This window comes from Mirounga leonina, unplaced genomic scaffold (genome assembly GCF_011800145.1).
Source record: "Mirounga leonina isolate KUSES-001 unplaced genomic scaffold, KU_Mleo_1.0 Mir_125, whole genome shotgun sequence".
Lineage (NCBI taxonomy): Eukaryota > Metazoa > Chordata > Mammalia > Carnivora > Phocidae > Mirounga > Mirounga leonina.
The window spans coordinates 68,933,895-68,948,221 of NW_023270305.1; the positions used below are offsets into that span (position 1 = coordinate 68,933,895).

Consider the following 14,327-nt stretch of genomic DNA (forward strand, 5'->3'; position numbering starts at 1 on the left):
CTTCAGGGCTCACATGGGAAAGGGCCCACTGGTAAATGTGGGTGAATGAAGGGAGAATTCTTTTTTTTACAATATACTTTTTTTTTTTTTGCTATTGAATTGTTTATAACTTGTTCTGTATATATATTTTTCCCCTCATTTTTTTTTATTGTGGCAGAATACACACAACATAAAATTTACCATCTTAACCATTTTTTTTTCCATCTTAACCATTTTTAAGTGTACAGTTGAGTGGTATTAAATACATTCGTAATGTGCAACCATTACCATCATCCATCTCCAGAACTCTTTTCATCTTGTAAAACTGCAACTTTGTACTTATTAAACAGTAACTCCCCATTCCCTCTCCCCTCAGGCCAGGGCAACCACTGTTCTACTTTGTTTCTATGCATTTAGATACCTCATAGTTACCCTTTTGTGACTAGCTTATTCTACTTGGCATATCCTCAAGGTTCATCCATGTTGTAGCATGTGACAGGATTTCCTTTCAAGGCTGAATAACATTCTGTTGTATGAATATACCACATTTTGCTTATTCATTCATCTCTTGAGGGACCTTGGGTTGCTTCCACATCTTAGCTACTGGGAATAACACTACCTAATGAACATGGGTGTATAAATGCCTCTTTGAAGCCCTGTTTTCAATTCTTTGGCATATATAGCCATATATAGGGTTGCTGGATCATATGGTAGTTCTATTTTTAATTTTTTGAGGAACGGCCATGCTGTTTTCCATAGCAGCTGCACAATTTTACATTCCAAACAACAGCCCAAGAGGGTTCCAGTTTCTCCACATTCTCATCAACACTTGTTATTTTCTGGTTTTGGTTTTGGTTTTGTTTTAGTAGCCAACATAATGGGTATATGGTGGTATCTCATCATCGTTTTGATTTGCATTGCTTTAATGATTTGTGAGGTTGAGCATTTTTCATGTGCTTATTGGCCATTTGTATATCTTCTTTGGGACAATGTCTATTCAAATATTTTGTCCATTTCTGAATTGATTATTTGTTGTTGAGTTTTAGGAGCTCTCTACACATTCTGGATATTAATCCTTTATCAGATATTTGCAAATATTTCCCCCATTCTGTGGATTGCCTTTTTACTCTGTTAATAGTGTCTTCTGATGCACAAATTTTTTGCATTTTCAGGAAGTCTAATTTGTCTATTTTTGTTGTTGTTGCCTGTGTCTTTGGTTTCATATCTGAGAAATTATCACCAAATCCAATGTCCTGAAGCTTTTGTCCTGTTTTATTTAAAAACATTTTTTTTAAGATTATTTATTTATTTATTTTAGAGAGAGAGAGAGAGCATGCACACGTGCCGGGGAGGGGCAGAGGGAGAGGGACAAGCAGACTCCCTGCTGAGGAGAGCCCCATGGAGGGCTGGATCCCAGGACCCTGAGATCATGACCTGAGTCGAAGTCAGACGCTTAACCAACTGAGCCACCCTGGCAACCCCTTGCCCTGTTTTATTTTAAGGATTTTATAGTTTTAGTTCTTATATTTAGGACTTTGACCCATTTTGGGTTTTTTGTATATAATGTTGGGTAAGGGTCCAACTTTATTCTTTTGCATGTGGATATCCAGTTTCCCAGCACCTTTTGTTGAAAAGACTGTCCTTTCCCCATTGAATGGTTTTGGCATTTGTCAAAATCGTTTGACCACATATGTGAGGGCATATTTCTGGGCTCTCTGTTCTAGTTCATTGGTCTGTATGTCTGCCTTTCAGATATATTACTTTTTAAATGAAATAAAAAAACTGAAGTGGAAAAGTATCTGCATGACAAACAGCCAAGCATTTATGAAAGAAGTGCTAGGGTTCTGCTTGCGAAGAAACTCCATGAACCCTGGGCAGCAGGGGCAACAGTGCTGGGGGAGGAGTGGCTGAAAAGGGCCCCCAAAGTACATGTTATTGAAGGCTATAGAGCGAACCTGGCTACAGAGGCAGGAGGGCAGGCTCATCAATTATCCTCTAAGACAACCATGAAGAGGAGGAGCTCAGAAACCTTACTTTGGAGGGAGAAAGGGACAAAGAGAAAGAAAAACTGGGAGGGGCAGGAGAGAGTGACAAGGTGAGAGAATCCCCCAAACCTGTAAGGCCAGCCACTCCTTCCTTGCTCCTTCTAGCTTCTCTCAGCATCTCCCCCATTTCTTTTTTTTTATTTTAATTTTATTTTTTTAATTTTTAAAAATATTTTATTTATTCATTTGACAGAGAAAGACACAGCGAGAGAGGGAACACAAGCAGGGGGAGTGGGAGAGGGAGAAGCAGGCTTCCCACGGAGCAGGGAGCCCGACGTGGGGCTCGATCCCGGGACCCTGGGATCATGACCTGAGCCCCTGGGATCATGACCTGAGCAGAAGGCAGACGCTTAACGACTGAGCCACCCAGGCGCCCTTCCCCCATTTCTTATCTGGATGGCTCCCTAGCTCTTAGAGTCCTTTGATCTTCTCAATTTCAGTAACTATTCCTTATACCCACGTTACCAATAAAGACAAAAGTTACCAATGCAGGTCAGTTCTTAGCATGCCTGGAAGAACCATCGGATAGGGTCTTTGGGGATTTCCCCGAGAGACAGACCCCAAAAGAAAGACAGAGAGGATGGAATGCTCTGCCTGATGCTACCTCCTCATTCTTTCTACTACAGATACCCAGCTGTGGCCACCAATGATTTGAGAAAAATTAGTGACCAAGCAAAACTATTGAGGAAATACTGTCAACTAAATTACCTGAAAATTGGATGAGTTCTTGCTGTAGCCTGAGTGCTTCCCCTTTGATTTCTGTTGGATTTCCTTTTAAGATCTTATCTTATTATTTCCTTGGGCACTTAGGATGGAAGATTGGGGTGAACTGAAGAGTCAGATGCCTGGGTGTAATTTGCTATCTTCAAATCAGAACCCTATCATTCTGTTTCATTTTTGTGTATCTCACAGGTGAAAACATAGGGTCACCTTGTTGTACATTGCATTTTCTTATGCTCTGTGAAATAGAAATGACATACAGTAAACTGCATATATATAAATAGTACAGTTTGGTGAATTTTGACATATGAATACACCGTGAAACCATTTTCCCCAATCAGGATAATGAAGATATACATTGCCCTGCAGTTCATCATGCACCTTGGTTAAGCCCTTCCTTTCCTCCCCCTTTCGCCCCTTTATCCTTAGACAAGCACTAGCCAGGACTTTCTGTACTATAGATTAGTTGTCATTTTCTAGAATTCTCTATTGTATATGATTACATGGTTATACATAATACAGTATTTATATATTTAAATATATAGAATAAATTGTAATATAGTGGGATTTTAAATTGTATATAAATGGACTACATAAATGGACTCATCTGTATGTATCTTTTGTTGTCTGACTTCTTTCACTCAGCACATGTATTTTGAGATTGCTTCATGTTATTGCATGGAACATGTTTGTTACTTTTAATTGTTTAGTAATTTTATCTAATTTTATTTTTTTAAATTTTATCTTATTTAAAAAAAAATATTTTATTTTATTTATTTGACAGAGAGGGAGAGAAAGGGAGAGAGAACACAAGCAGAGGGAGCGGCAGGCAGACGGAGAGGGAGAAGCAGGCCTCCCGCGGAGCAGGGAGCCCGCTGTGGGGCTTGATCCCAAGACCTGGGATCATGACCTGAGCCAGGCAGACTGTGAGATCACAACCTGAGCTGAAGGCAGATGCTTAACTGACTGAGCCACTCAGGCACCCCCACATAATGTCTTCTGATCCATAAGCATAGTATGTCTCTCTCCATATTAGGTCTTTAAAATTTTCTGATTATTATCATTAATTGATAAAGCATACTCTTTAATCCCCATCACCTATTTCATCCATCCCCCAACCGTCTGGTAATCATCGGTTTGTTCTCTATAGTTAAGAGTCTGATTCTTGGTTTCTCCCTCTTTCTCTTTTTTAACCTTTGCTCATTTTTTGTTTGTTTCTTAAATTCCACATATGAGTGAAATCATATGGTATTCGTCTTTCTCTGACTGGCTTATTTCTGCTAGCATTCTGTTAGCATTATAGTCTCTTGCTCTATCCATGTTGTTGCAAATGGCAAGATTTCAGTCTTTTCTTATGGCATATATCTATCATCTATCTATCTATCTATCTATCTATCTCACATCTTCTTTATCCATTCATCTGTCGATGGACACTTGGGCTGCTTCCATAATTTGGCTATTGTAAATAATTGTAATATTGTAAATAATTCTGCAATAAACACAGGGGTGCATGTATCCCTTTGAATTAGTGTTTTTGTATTTTGGGGGTAAATACCCAGTAGTGTGATTCCTGGGTAATAGGATAATAGGATAGTTCTATTTTTAACTTTCTGAGGAACTTCCATACTGTTTTCCACAGTGGCGGCACAAGTTTGCACAAGTGTTCCTATTTTTCCACATCCTCACCAACGCTTTGTTGTTTTTTAAATTTAATTAATTAATTAATTTTTAATTTTTTAATTTATATTTTTATTTTTTTGTTGTTCTTTGATATTATTATTTTAAGAATTTTTTGGTGTATAGGTTTTATACTCTTTCATCAAGTTTATTGCTAAATGTTTTATATTTCTGATGCTATTATCAATAGTATTTTTAAAATTTCAATTTCTAATTGTTTAATGTCAGTAGATAGAAATACAATTGATTTTTAAAAATAGATTTTATTTTTTAGAGCAATTTTAGGTTTATAGAAAAATGATGCAGAAAGTAACAGTTCCCATATACCTCCACCCCTTACCCTCTTTCCCCTATTATTTTTTTAAAGATTTATTTATTTGAGAGAGAAAGAGTACGTGTGCCCATGCACAAGTGGGGGGAGGGACAGATGGAGAGAATCTTCAAGCAGACTCCCTGGTAATCAGGGAGACTGACTCAACTTGAGGCTAAATCCCACGAGCCATGAGATCATGACCTGAGCCAAAATCACTAAAGGGACACTTAACCAACTGAGCCATCCAGGAGCCCCTTCCCCTATTATTAACATTTTGTTTTAGTGTGGTACATTTGTTATAATTTATGAACCAATATTGATACATTGTTATTAACTAAGGTCTGTAGCTTATACCAGGGTTCACTGTTTTGTACATCCTGTGGGTTTTGATAAATACATAATGTCATATAATCACCATTACTGTATCATACAGAATAGTTTAATGGCCCTAAAAAATCACATATGTTCCACCTATTCATTCCTCCCTCCTCCTGAATCCCTGGCAACCTGATCTTTTTACTGTTTGGTTTTGCCTTTTACAGATAATGTCATATAGTTGGAACCATAGAGCATGTAGCCTTTTCAGACTGGCTTCTCTCACTTAGTGTTAGGCATTTAAGTTTCCTCTATGTGTTTCTGTGGCTTGATAGCTCATTTCTTCTTATTGCTAAATGATATTCCATTGTTTCAATGTACCACAGTTTGTTTATCCGTTCATCTATTGAAGGGTATTTTAGTTGCTTTCAATTTTTGGCAATTATGAACAAAGCTGGTATAAACATTCATATGCAGCTTTTTGTGTAAATGTGATTTCAACTCATTTGGGTAAATACCTAGGAGTGTGATTGGTGGATGGTGAACCTATGCTTTTTTGTTAAAAACCACCAAACTTCATTCCAAAGTGGCTGTACTATTTTTTTTAAAGATTTTATTTATTTATTTGAGAGAGAGAGAGTGAGAGAGAGAAAGAGCACAAGAGGGGGGAGTAGGAGAGGGAGAAGCAGACTCCCTGTCGAGCAGGGAGCCCGATGCGGGACTCGATCCCGGGACTCCAGGATCATGACCTGAGCCAAAGGCAGTCGCTTAACCAACTGAGCCACCCAGGCGCCCCTATTTTTTTTTTTTTAAAGATTTTATTTATTTGAGAGAGAGAGAGCACAAGCGGGGGGAGTGGCAGGCAGAGCGAGAAGCAGGCTCCCTGCTGAGCAAGCAGCTGATGTGGGGCTCGATCCGAGGACCCTGGGATCATGACCTGAGCCAAAGGCAGACGCTTAACCTACTGAGCCACCCAGGTGTCCTGTGGCTGTACTATTTTACATTCCCACCAGTAATGAATGAGAATTCCTGTTGCTGCGCATACTCACCAGCATTTGTTGTCAGTGTTTTGGACTTTAGCTGTTTTAATAGCTGTATATGGCATCTCATTACTGTTTTAATTTGCAATTCCCTAATGACACGTGATGTTGAGCATCTTTTCACATGCTTATTTGCTACTTGTATATCTTCTTGGTGAGGTGTTTGTTCAGATCTTTTGCCCATTTTTAATTTTTTTTTTTAGTTTTAAGAATTCTTTGTATATTTTAATTAATTAATTAATTTTTAAAGATTTATTTATTTATTATTTTAGAGAGACAGTGAGCAGGGGGAGGCGCAGAGAGAGAGGGAGAGAATCCTGAAGCAGACTTCCCACTGAGCATAGAGCCCAACACGGGGCTCAATCCCAGGACCCCAAGATCATGACCTGAGCTGAAATCCAGAGTTAGCTGCCTAACCGACTGACCCACCCAGGCACCCCTATTTATTTATTTTTTAAGTAGGCTCTATGCCCAGTGTGGGGCCCAAGATGGGGCCCGAACTCACCACTCCAAGATCAAGACCTGAGCTGAGATCAAGAGTCAGATGCTTAACCCACTGAGACATCCAGGTGTCCCAAGAATTCTTTGTATATTGTAGATACAAGCTCTTTATTACATACGTATTTCAAAAATATCTTCTCCTAGTCTGTGGCTTGTCTTTCCATTCTGTTAATACAATTGATTTTTCAGTATTGACCTTGTATCCTGCCACCTTACTAAACTCATTTTTTCTTAGGATTTCTTAGAATTTTCTATGTAGATGATCAAGTCAACTGAGAATAAAGACAGTTCTACTTCTTCCTTTCTCTTTTTTTTTTAAGAGGGGGGAGGGGCAGAGGGAGAGAGAGATTTTTTTTTTTTTTTTTTTTTGAGAGAGAGAATATTAAGCGGACTCCACACCCAGCCTGGAGCCCCATGTGGGGCTCTATGTCACTACCCTGAGATCATGACCTGAGCTGAAATCAAGCTAATGCTTAACCAATTGAGCCACCCAGGTGCCCCTCCTTCTTCCCTTCTAATTCATATGCCTTTCATTTCTCTTTATTGCCTTATTGCATGGGTAGACCTTTAGAACAATGTTGAATGAAAGGGGTGAGAATGACATTTTTGCACTGATCTCGAGATTAGGGAGAAAGCATTTTGCTATGATATATGTTACTGTAGATTTTTTATAGATGCCCTTTATCAAACTGAGAAAGTTCCCTTTATTTTACATCAATGGGGGTTTTATCCTAAATGGATGGTAGATTTTGTCAAGTACTTTTTCTGCATCTAATGTGATGATCATATGATTTTTCTATTAATGTGATGAATTACAGTTATCTATTTTTGAATGTTCAAGCAGCCTTGCATTCTTGGAATAAGCCGCACTTAGTTGTGGTATGTTAGTCTTTAAAAAATAATGTTGGATTCAATTTGCTAAAATTTTGTTAAGAATTCTTACATCTTTGGGGCGCCTGCATGGTTCAGTTGGTTAAGTGTCTGCCTTTGGCTCAGGTCATGATCCCAGGGTCCCAGGATTGAGCCCCACATCGGGCTCCCTGCTCAGTGGGGAGTCTACTTCTCCTTCCTCTGCCCCTTCCCCTGCTTGTGCTCTCTCTCTCTCAAATAAATAAATACAATCTTTAGAAAAAAAGAATTCTTGCATCTTTTATGAAAGATATTGGCCTATAGTTTTCTTTTATTATAATATCTTTGTCTGGTTTGGTATTAGGATAATGCTGGTCTCGTAGAATGAGTTAGGAAGTATTTCTTCGGTTTCAACTTTTCAGAAGAGTTTGTATAGAGTTGATGATGTTTATTCCTTAAATATTGGTAGAGTTAACCAGTGAAGCCATCTGGACTTTGAGTTTTCTTTGTGGGAAAGTTTGTACCCACAAATTCAGTTTCTTTAACATAGAGCTTTTTCTTTTTTTCTTTTTTTAAAGGTCTTATTTATTTATGTGACAGAGAGAGACAGTGAGAGAGGGAACACAAGCAGGGGGAGTGGGAGAGGGAGAAGCAGGCCTCCTGCTGAGCAGGGAGCCCAGTATGGGGCTCAATCCCAGGACCCTGAGATCATGACGCGAGCCGAAGGCAGTCACTCAACCGACTGAGCCACCCAGGTGTCCCGAGCTTTTTCTTTTTTAAAAAGAAAAACAATTTCTTTTTTGTAGAGCTATTTAGGTTATTTTTTTTCTTGAGCAAGTTCTGTTTATATCTTTCAAGGAATCTGTGCATTTTATCTGACTTGTAGAATCTATTGACAAAAAGTTGTTCATTATGTAATGTCATTTTCCTTTTAACATCTGTAGTATCTGTAGTGATGTCTACTCTCACATTCTTGATACTGGTAATGGGTGTCTTCTCTCTTTTTCCCTCATCCGTCTGGCTAGAGGTTTATCTATTTTACTGATTTTCTCAAAGAACCAGTTTTTGGTTTCATTGATTTTTTTTTATTATGTTATGTTGAATCACCATACATTACATCATTAGTTTTTGATGTAGTGTTCCATGATTCATTGTTTGCGTATAACACCCAGTGCTCCATGCAGTACGTGCCCTCCTTAATACCCATCCCCAGGCTAACCCATCCCCCAACCCCCCTCCCCTCTAGAACCCTCAGTTTGTTTCTCAGAGCCCATAGTCTCTCATGGTTCATCTCCCCCTCTGATTTCCGCCCCCCCCTTCACTTTTCCCTTCCTACTATCTTCTTCTTCTTCTTCTTCTTTTTTTTTTTTAACATATAATATATTATTTGTTTCAGAGGTACAGGTCTGAGATTCATCAGTCTTACACAATTCACAGTGCTCACCATAGCACATCTCCTCCCCAATGTCTATCACCCAGCCACCCCATCCCTCCCACCCCCACCACTCCAGCAACCCTCAGTTTGTTTCATTGACTTTTTTCAGTGGTTTTTACATTATTAAAAGATAACAAAAGGGCACCTGCGTGGCTCAGTCAGTTAAACTTCTGCCTTCAGCTCTGGTCATGATCTTGGGGTCCTAGGATTGAGCCCCACCCATATCGGGCTCCCTGCTCAGCAGGGAGTCTGCTTCTCCATCTCCCTCTCCCTCTGCTCCTCCCCCCTGCTCATGCTCTCTCTCTGTCTCTCAAATAAATAAATAAATAAATCTTTAAAAAAAAAAGGTAACAACAACAACAAACAAAGAAGAATATGTGACAGAGACATATGTGGTCTCTGAAGCCTAAAATATTTTCTATTTGGCTTTTTATAGAAAAAGTTTATTGACTCCTGCTCTCGACCTGGATGACTGCATAATTATAGATGTTTTCCCTTCATGCCTAGATACTCAACAAATCTGCCTGGAAATAAGAGAAATGAGGCAGAAAAAGGCTAATGATCACTTAAATGTAAGTGCCATAGGGTGCACTTAGGTTGCAAAGCAGCCTGAATTCTGTTCCTCTGGTGATGTGAGCAGATGGGAGGGAAGGGAAGGGGTAAATGGGAGAGGAGGTGGTAAGTATTCTGGGAATAGGACTCACTAGGATTCAGTAGTGGCCTGAAGAATGTTAAGGGGACTTACCTGGCCTCTTATTTCATCAGCAGTAAAATGAAGGTGATGCTGGTGTAGTCCCCATAGGGGCAATGGAGGTGGGGAAGGTGGCCAGACTTGGGGAGGTGTGGGAAAATAGAACAGAGAGGATTTGTTCATGGACTGGATGTGTGGTGAGAGAGAGAGAAAGGAGTCTAGGATGAACCCTGGATTTTGGCCTGAGTGCGTGGAAGGATGGAGTTGTTGCTGAGATGGGGAGAGTAGCAGGAGTGGGCAGTGAGGATCAAGAGTTAGGTGGTTGTGCCTCTTGAGTTTGAAGTTAGCCTATTTTTTCCATTGCCTTGGTTTCTACTAACCCTCAGCACTGTGTGACATCTCTCTGGTAAAAGGCCCCCAGTGGACTCCATTCCCACCTCACACCTAGCCCACACTCAGCCCTTTCCAAGGTTTTGCTCCACTGAAGTTTCACCCATCTCTTTTCTCATGTCTTTTCCTCCCCTGGGTATTTTTTTCCCATCTACCAGGACACATTTTTGGTATTTCCACACATAGGGTAGGTTTACTCTTTCTGCAGGAGATTTTAGACCATCTTGGGCTGCTGTGTTTTCTCACAACAAAGGCAAGTGGCAGAAATGAGGGAGTCAGTGCCTGGAGTTAGTGTTTATTTTTCTATTTACTGATAATTTGAAGTTGGACATTTTCTGTCTTTTGGGTATGCTGAGGGTGTGAGTCTTGTGTTGTTTTATATGTTGCTTTTGTTGTTCTATTTTTTGTTTTTGTGAAGATATTTTAGAGAAGTAGGTTTTATGGGGCTGCCATTACCTAATGTTATGGGTTGAATTGTATCCCCCTTCCTAAATTTATATGTTGATGCCCTCACGCACAGTACCTCAGAATGTGGCTCTGTTTGGCCTGTCTTTACAGAGGCAATCAAGTTACAGCGAAGTTCTTAGGGTGGGTCCCAAGCCCGTATGACTTGTATCCTCATAAGAAGAGGAGATTTGGACACAGATACACATGGAGGAAAGATAATGTGAAGATGTAGGGAGAAGACAATCATTTATAAGCCAAGAAGAGAGGCCTTAGTAAGAACCAACCCTGCTGACACCTTGATCTTGGACTTCTAGCCTCCAGAACTATAAAATAATAGATTTCTATTATTTAAGCACACCTCCCCTTATTTTGTGGTGCTTTTTATGGCAGTCCCAGTAAGCTAAGATGCCTGAGTCACTCAGAATTCTAATATATAACTTTTTGTGTAACTTTTTGTCCCCTAAAGGTCTCTTCAGTCCCTGACTGCATACAGTGCATGAGCCTAAGGGCTAAAGGCAGGGCTGGCTACATAATTTGTGGGATTCAGTGCAAAATAAAAATGTGGGGAAGAATGTACAGTTAAATGTGCTATAATATAAAGATTTTACCTTTAAAAATAGTTATGTTTATAAAACATAATAGGGGAAACAGTGATATACATGTGACAACATCAACTTTTGTATATATTTTCAGAGTTATAATCATATATATATATATTTTAGATTTCATTTATTTATTTGAGAGAGAGAGTGAGAGAGAGAGAGAGCATGAGTGGGGGTTAGGGAGAGGGAGAAGCAGACTCCCCACTGAGCAGGGAGCCTGAGGCGGGGCTCAATCCCAGAACCCTGGGATCATGACCTGAGCTGCAGACGCTTAACCGACTGAGCCTCCCAGGTGCCCCAGAGTTATAATCATATATAATACAATAAATAACAATACTTTCCTAATGCAATATCTTGATTTAGCGTAAGATTTTTCTGACTACCCTAGCTACTTCCAATTCACTTAAGCTGATGTGTGTGTGTGTGTGTGTGTGTATAATTTTTAAGTAATCTCCACATCCAACATGGGGCTCAAACTCACAGCCCCAAGATCAAGAGTCACATACTCCACCGACTGAGCCAGCCAGGTGCTGCTCACTTAAGTTGATTTAGTTGATTTTTCTGTCATGCACAACTTAAGAGTCCTGGTTAATATCCTACCATCTTCAGGCTGCAGTGCACACAGGATGGAGGAGGGTACTGCAGAGCCGAAGGGGTGGGTGGAAAGCCTGTTTCCTCCGGGTGGCCAGTGGCCCCTTCTCGTCCCTCTCCACAGACACCAGGCCCTGCCCCCTCCCCCTGTAGAACTGCCCTCCATCTTGCTTCCTGGTGTGACTTCATAGACCTTCTGGTTCCGCAGTATCCTGGAGCTCGAGGCAGTTATGGCTGAAGGATTTCAGGAGAGATACAGACTATGGCAAAGAAGAGAGGAGCAGAGACCCTCTTCTTTGTTCTCTTCCTGGACTGTTGGCAAGGTACAGAGCTCTACCCTCTCAAAGGTCCTATCACAAGTGTAGTGTGGCAGATACCGAAGTAAGAGACTCCCTGTGAACCTAAATCAGGAGGGAGATGGTGTTCTCCTCCCGCAGGTGGAATGGTGAATGCGGGATTTCTCCCCACCTCCACCTTCCTTACCTCCCTGAATCCACTGTAGGGACTTCTTGCTCGGAAGTGGGTAACTTTAACATTTTTCCTGACTGAAGCTTTCTCAGAGGACCTCTGTAGGAGGGTAGCCCACAGGCACACTGAGCTTTTTTTTATTTATTTATTTATTTATTTATTTATTTATTTATTTTATTTTTTTTTTTTAAAGATTTTTATTTATTTATTTGAGAGAGAGAGAGAGAATGAGAGACAGAGAGCACGAGAGGGAAGAGGGCAGAGGGAGCAGCAGACCCCCCACTGAGCAGGGAGCCCGATGTGGGACTCGATCCCGGGACTCCAGGATCCTGACCTGAGCCGAAGGCAGTCGCTTAACCAACTGAGCCACCCAGGCGCCCCACACTGAGCTTTTTGTTACAAAATTTTTCAAACATATACAAAAGTAGAAAGTAGTATGAACCTCTATGCACTAATTAGGCCAATCTTGTTTCATCTATCCCCTCATACACACACACACACACACACACATTTTAAATAACAGCTTTGTTGAGATATAATTCACATAACATAAAATTCACCCTTTTAAGTATATAATTCAGTGGTTTTTAGTATATTCACAGAGTTGTGAATCAGCACTGCTTAATTTAATTTAACTTAATTTTTTAAAGATTTTATTTATTTATTTGTCAGAGAGAGAGAGAGCACAAGCAGGGGGAGCGGCGGGCAGAAAGAGAAGCAGACTCCCCGCTGAGCAAGGAGCCCGATGCGGGGCTCCATCCCAGGACTCTGGAATCATGACCTGAGCTGAAGGCAGATGCTCAACTGACTGAGCCACCCAGGCGCCCCAACACTGCTTAATTTTAGAACATTTTCACCACTCCATAAAGCACTATCACACTCACCAGCTGTCACGCCCCATTCCCTCTTTCCCACAGTCCCTGGCAACCACTAATGTACTGACTGCTCTCCGGAGTTGTCTCTTCTGGATATTTCCCATATGGAATCATACAACGTGTGATCTTTTGTGACTGGCTTCTTTTTTTTTTTTTTTTTAAAGATTTTATTTATTTATTTGAGAGAGAGAATGAGAGACAGAAAGCACGAGAGGGAAGAGGGTCAGAGGGAGAGGCAGACCCCTGCTGAGCAGGGAGCCTGATGCGGGACTGGATCCCGGGACTCCAGGATCATGACCTGAGCCGAAGGCAGTCGCTTAACCGACTGAACCACCCAGGCGCCCTTGTGACTGGCTTCTTTCATGTAACAGGTTTCATGTTCAGCCACCCTGTAGCCTGTATCAGTACTTCAGTCCTTTCTGTGGCCCAACAGTATTCCCTTGTATGCATAATGCCACAGTTCGTCAATCCATTTATCAGTTGGCGGACATTTGGGTTGTTCCCACTTTTTAGCTATCTGAATCATGCCGTTATGAACATTTTAGGAATGTAGATTTTTCAAAGTGAACATTAGATTTACATCCTCTATTTTTAGGGTTTTACTGCATTTGGAACCACTTTTGCTATTGACTAAACCAGTTGGCCGACAGCATTCTGGCACATTGTCTCAGTGTAAAGATACTGGGCCTGTGGAGCAAAGCAAAAAGGACGGGAGGTACATTATACAAACCATACAAATCAAAACATTATATAAATGTCAGGGGTGACATCAGGACAAGGGGAGAATGTGACTATTCTTTGTCAGGGCACTTTAAAAACCAAAGCATTTTTGTGAACAAACGTTCTACTGCCTGGGCTTACTTCCACTTCCACTGTATGGATTCTTAATGATTCACTAATGTCTCAGCAAAAGAGAAATTTTATTTCTTTCATTTACCAAAAAGCCGTCAGAACTGGAAGCATTGTCTGTGTACTATTAACTACCTGATTACCAGTTTTCCTGTAGAGTGGAAAGCTGCCATGAGCACACATTACTCACGTTTACGCAGATTTTCTGTCAGGAAACCGAGTGAGACTCGGCATTGCCACTGCTTGTAAGTTCAAATTCTTGCCCATACTTTATGAATGTGGTGGCACTCAGTAGGTGGGTGTTATGGCCCTAACAACCCTTCATGAGGAGATAGGTATCTCTTCCTTGGTGGTTTGCCCACTCCCCTGGGGCTGGAGAAAGGGCTGGCCTTGACCTAGAATCAAGACATCACAACATCCGTAAAGAGAAAAGCCTGAAATATAGTTCAAAATTCCACAAGTTGCTACAGTTTTTTTTTTTTTTTTTTCGTTTAGCACAGTCAATCCATATCCTTGACGTGGCCACATGAGTGTCAGCAG

The 14,327-nt window shown here is 40.7% G+C and overlaps 1 protein-coding gene across 1 annotated transcript in view; it reads left to right on the forward strand.

Annotated features, from left to right (window-relative positions):
• Positions 1 to 9,409: 9,409 nt before the first annotated feature.
• CUNH2orf92 (chromosome unknown C2orf92 homolog) overlaps positions 9,410 to 14,327 on the forward strand; it is a 35,704-nt gene continuing 30,786 nt past the window's right edge. Inside the window, exons 1-2 of the mRNA XM_035001719.1 lie at positions 9,410 to 9,446; positions 11,804 to 11,918. Of these exons, the coding sequence (XP_034857610.1) occupies positions 11,858 to 11,918 (61 nt within the window). The 5' untranslated portion in view covers positions 9,410 to 9,446; positions 11,804 to 11,857. The remainder of the gene's footprint in view (positions 9,447 to 11,803; positions 11,919 to 14,327) is intronic.